The 4,560-nt window shown below is 53.7% G+C and overlaps 1 protein-coding gene across 1 annotated transcript in view; it reads right to left on the bottom strand.

The window, feature by feature from the left end:
* Positions 1-4,560, bottom strand: part of TMCO4 (transmembrane and coiled-coil domains 4) — a 70,296-nt gene that overhangs the window by 34,938 nt on the left and 30,798 nt on the right. Inside the window, exon 11 of the mRNA XM_006766641.2 lies at positions 2,854-2,938. Within this exon, the coding sequence (XP_006766704.1) occupies positions 2,854-2,938 (85 nt within the window). The remainder of the gene's footprint in view (positions 1-2,853; positions 2,939-4,560) is intronic.

The following is a 4,560-nucleotide window of genomic DNA, read 5'->3' as shown; positions in this document are numbered from 1 at the left end:
CCCCCCACCCCCACCCCATGGGCAGAGTGCACTGCCACCCCCCTAACACCCAGGGGTCAGCCACCATTTGCTTTGGCCAGCAGAACATGTGGAAGATTACAAATTGCCGAGCCCTGGCTGGTGCGGCTCATTGGCTGGAGTGTCCTCTCATACACCAGAGGGTTGTGTGCGGGAGGCAACCCATTCACATCAATGTTTCTCTTTCTCTCTCTCTCCCCCTGCCCCACCTCAAAAATCCAAGTTTTAAAAATTGCCAAAAATTCGTTGCCACTTCTCCCACCCAGAAGAGGAATTGATTCCCCCTCGGTCCCTTTGAATACGATCAGGCCTGTGACTCGGTTTAACCAACAGAACGTGCAGAAGTGCTGCGTTCCAGAACCTCGGCCTTCAGAGGCCTTGCAGGTTTCACTCTCGCCATCGTAAAAGGCTGCCTGGAGAACAGCGGATAAGGAAGTCAGGCAGGCCTCCTGGGGGTGAGAGGGCTGGGGAGGGGCTGAGGCGCCCTGGGTGGCTGCCAGCGCCCACGGCCAGACAGCGAGTGAGATGGACTTGGATGGCCCAGGCATTCCAGCTCTGATGGCAACTGTGCGAGTGAGATGAGGAGAGGAGCTGCCTGGTCAATTCGTAGAATTGCGATAAGTAATCAGTTATTGCTGTTCCGAGCTACTGTTTGGATAGGTTGTTGGCAGTAATAAGTAACTGATACAGCATGCTAGTAAATATGACGGGAGCAGAGGTCTAAATGTGCATGTGTGGTTTGGCTTGGCTCTGCACTCTAGTGATAAACCAGAAGAGCATGCCCCTGGTGGATGCTGCCCCTTCAGCCTCACCAGGACAAAGGCACGTGGAGCAGACTTACAACCAGAAACTTACAGCCAGAAACAGGCTGTTCTAGATCCTGGACATATCTGTGTTTGGGGGTGGTTTGTTATGTGGCATCACTGTAGCACTAGCTGACTGATGCACCCATCCTGCCTCTCTATATCCCACACGTTTCTATAGCCAGGACTGGGTTCTGTGTGAGAGAGAGTCCCCCTGTTTTTCCCAAGAGAGAGACTGTGGCGCTATAGGTATTATATGCACAAAGCTTCAAGAAGACGGAACATGACGTTATGCAGTAGGAGTCAGTGGCATTTCTGCAGCTCAACAAAGCCATTTACTGGAGGGGAGGAAGAGCTAAGGATGGGGAGACATTGGGGGTCTCCAGGGGGTTCCTCCCAGCAGGCCATGAGGTCCCAGGTGGCTTATCTGTGGCAGGTAGAGCAGGAAAGGCAGGCAAGGGATGCCTTTTTGACGTGCTCCGTCTCTGCTGATGCCGGGCGGGGAAGCGTGTACATAGAAAGGGAAGGCACACGCTCTCCCCGGGAGGAACGGGAGCCCGCCTTTACCAGAGCTCCAGATGCAGCCTCCTTGGTGGGTATTGCCTGACCTCCGACCCTAGGCTGGGTTTTCCTGCTGGAAACAGCTCAGCCTCCCCAAGGCCTTCTGCATGGTGGTCCCGGTTACCCACACTGGGAATGGGACACTGCTCACTGATGTGGACAAAACCAGGTGGAAAGGAGGCTGCAGAGAGCTACAGGGGGCCTCAGGGTCCTCCGAAACGGCACAGGGGAGATGGTGAGGCCCACCCACCGCAGGGCTCACACACAGGGCGTGGCCCTTCCACCCGGAATGCCAAGGACGGCACGTCCACCTTGCCTTTGCAACCAGGAAAACAGCTCTGATCCCCAGTCCATTTTAGCTAAAGATAAAGAGCAGGGATGAATCATGCTGCTGGGCTCCAGGGTCTCTGCCATGCCCGCTGGTGACGCCAAACCTGAAAATAACACCCGTCAGCCCTGCCTCCTCGGGCTGCTTCAGGCCCGGCCCACGGCGGACAGCCCCACCCCTCCTGGCTTGCTAGCAACGGTCAGCAATCAGATCACACGCTGGTGCTGACCATGGGGAATGGCCTTAGGGTGGCAGACACTCTGAAGAGCGGAAGCTGCACTGGCGTCCTGGAGCTGAATTTGGTCCAGGAGGGGTTTGGCGATTTGCAAAAATACTCTACACGGCACCTGGCTTGCTCCTCAAAGCAAGCGCGTGGTGGGAATGACCAGCTCTGCTTTCTAAGTGGGGAAGCTGAGGCTCAGGGGGGCGTTCCAGGAAGCCCCGAGGGAGAACGCTGGGTGCACCTCCAGCCCCGTTCCCACCCAACCTCTGCTCTCAGGACTAGGGACGGCACGAGCCACTCCCAAAGGCACCTTCAGGGAAAACATATGTCCACCTGGAACCTGTGAATGAGACCTTATTTGGAAAAGGGGTCTTTGCAGATATAACTAAATTATGCAAATGTAATTAGTTAAGGATCCTGAGATGAGGTCATGCTGGATTTGGTGGGCCCTAACTCCAAAGACACTGTCCTTAGAAGAGAAGGAAGGAGAAGGTGATGTGAAGACGGAGGCAGAGATAGGAGTGATGCCCCTATATGCCTAGGAACGCAAGGAGAGCCGGCAACCCCCACAGGCGGAAGAGCAAGGCAGGACCCTCCCTGAGTGTCAGAGGGAACGTGGCTCTGCCCACAGCTCAATTTTGAACTTTCTTCCCCCTCCTCCTCCCATTCAAGAACATGCATTAGGATGCCAAGGCCAATGTCATGACTATAGGACTCACATCCACTTTAATTCATGTACAGAAAAAAATAACTGATTTTCCAAAGGACTTACGATGTCTATTTTCCAGCGGTTTTAAACGGTGAGCTGCTATTTCTAAAAGCTGAGAACACATTCACAGACTCAGGGCTCCAGGTCCCCAACCTCTGGACTAGGCGTCCACTTGGGGAGGGTGTTTCCCTGTGACAGGAGCCAGACTCACCTTTCTCCTGAGCCATCTCTTGCAGACAGAAGTAGATGACTCTGGCTCCCAGGCTAAAGCCAATCAAAGTGACAGGTCGCCGACCCTGGGGGGAAAAGGACACAGGTGTCTGGGAGGGGACACAGCTGGTTCTAGCAAAACATGGGCCCCGAAGAGGGTGGCCCTTGCCCACTCCGCAGTGCCTGCTGTGACCTCGATGAATGATGCATGTGCTACTCCCGCCCCCCGAGCTCTGATGGCCCAATCAGGAGAGTCAGGGCCCTCGTTCACACAGGATCACACCTGACCCTGGAGTCAGCTGCCTCCCAGGCCCACAGGCAGCTCCTGGCCGGGTTAATTCCCTTCCAGCTCAAACCATAATCCAGCTGCCATCTCTTCTGCCCCAGAGGCAGACTCATCTGCCTCGAGGTAAATGACTGCAGGGAAGTGGGGTCTTTCTGGAGCTAGGAGAGGAGGTGGAAGGCACCCAAGATGCGATGGGAAAAAGGCAGAGTGACATGGAGGGCCAGCTGTTCTCTCTCTAGACAGGCAGGTGGGGCATGAAATAGTGGCCTCACGTGACATGAGTAGGGAGTGAAGTTAGACATAAAGAGGAACTTTCTGACTAAAGAACTTGTAGAAAAGGCAACACAGAAAAAGGAAGTTATCTGGGGTATTTGGGCACAGGTTCTGCTGGGCAGGAGAGGGAAGGAGCAGATGAGCTTCCAAGGCCCAGCCCAGTCCGGTCTCACCAGTCTATTCCTTTTCCTTGTTTTTGTGCCAATACCTGTGCCCACCTCCATTTACTGCCATCGGCAACCATTAAATAGGACTCTAGTTCTGCAGGACCCTGGTGGCTGAGGCTGCTACTCATCTCCAACACCCATCACCCGCCATGTCCGTGGAGACAGAACTGAGTTCTGTGGGCTCCCAGCCACAGACTACGTGTTTAACTCCCCTGTAGCTAGGGACGGCCACAGGGCTGAGTCCTGGCCAGGGGTGTGAAGGAAGCAACTGGCGTGACTTCCAGGCACGCCCTTCACTCCACTTTCCTGCCTCTGATGGTCTTGGATGTGGATGTAAGTTGGGCCGTATTACATGGTATCTGGATCACTGATGATTTGTTCAGAGAGGAGCTCTATGCTTCTTTTTAAAATATATATATATTTTTTATTGATTTTAGAGAGTAAGGGAGAGGGAGATAGAGAGATAGAAACATCAATGATGAGAGAGAATCATCGACCAGCTGCCTCCTGCACATCCTACACTAGGCATGTGCCCTGAGCAGTGTAGGGAGTGGCCCTAGGGTTAAGCCTCAGATTGACCTGTGGCAGGGCCACAAACAAGTCCCAGCTTGGAGAGCAGAGCCCTCTTAGCATAATTAAGCTTAACCCTAGAGCCCTCCCTAGTTCCTTCCTAGGTAGCTAATGGGCTGTGGGAGGTGCTGCAAGTGCTGCCAAAACAAGGTGAAACTCACAAGAACATTGTAAACATGTTGACCACTACCCTTGTCTTGATCTCACTATAAAATAAAGCCTCTGCTTGCAGGCTGGGTCTTTCTGTGTCCTCATCCAGGCACCGGAGATCCGCCGAGCCCTAGCTGTATTCTCCAGGCACGCCCTTCACTCCACTTTCCTGCCTCTGATGGTCTTGGATGTGGATGTAAGTTGGGTCATATTACATGGTATCTGGACCATTGATGATTTGTTCAGAGAGGAGCTCTATGCT

Source organism: Myotis davidii, unplaced genomic scaffold (assembly GCF_000327345.1).
Source record: "Myotis davidii unplaced genomic scaffold, ASM32734v1 scaffold299, whole genome shotgun sequence".
Taxonomy (NCBI): Eukaryota; Metazoa; Chordata; class Mammalia; order Chiroptera; family Vespertilionidae; genus Myotis; species Myotis davidii.
This window is presented reverse-complemented; position numbering and strand designations above follow the sequence as displayed.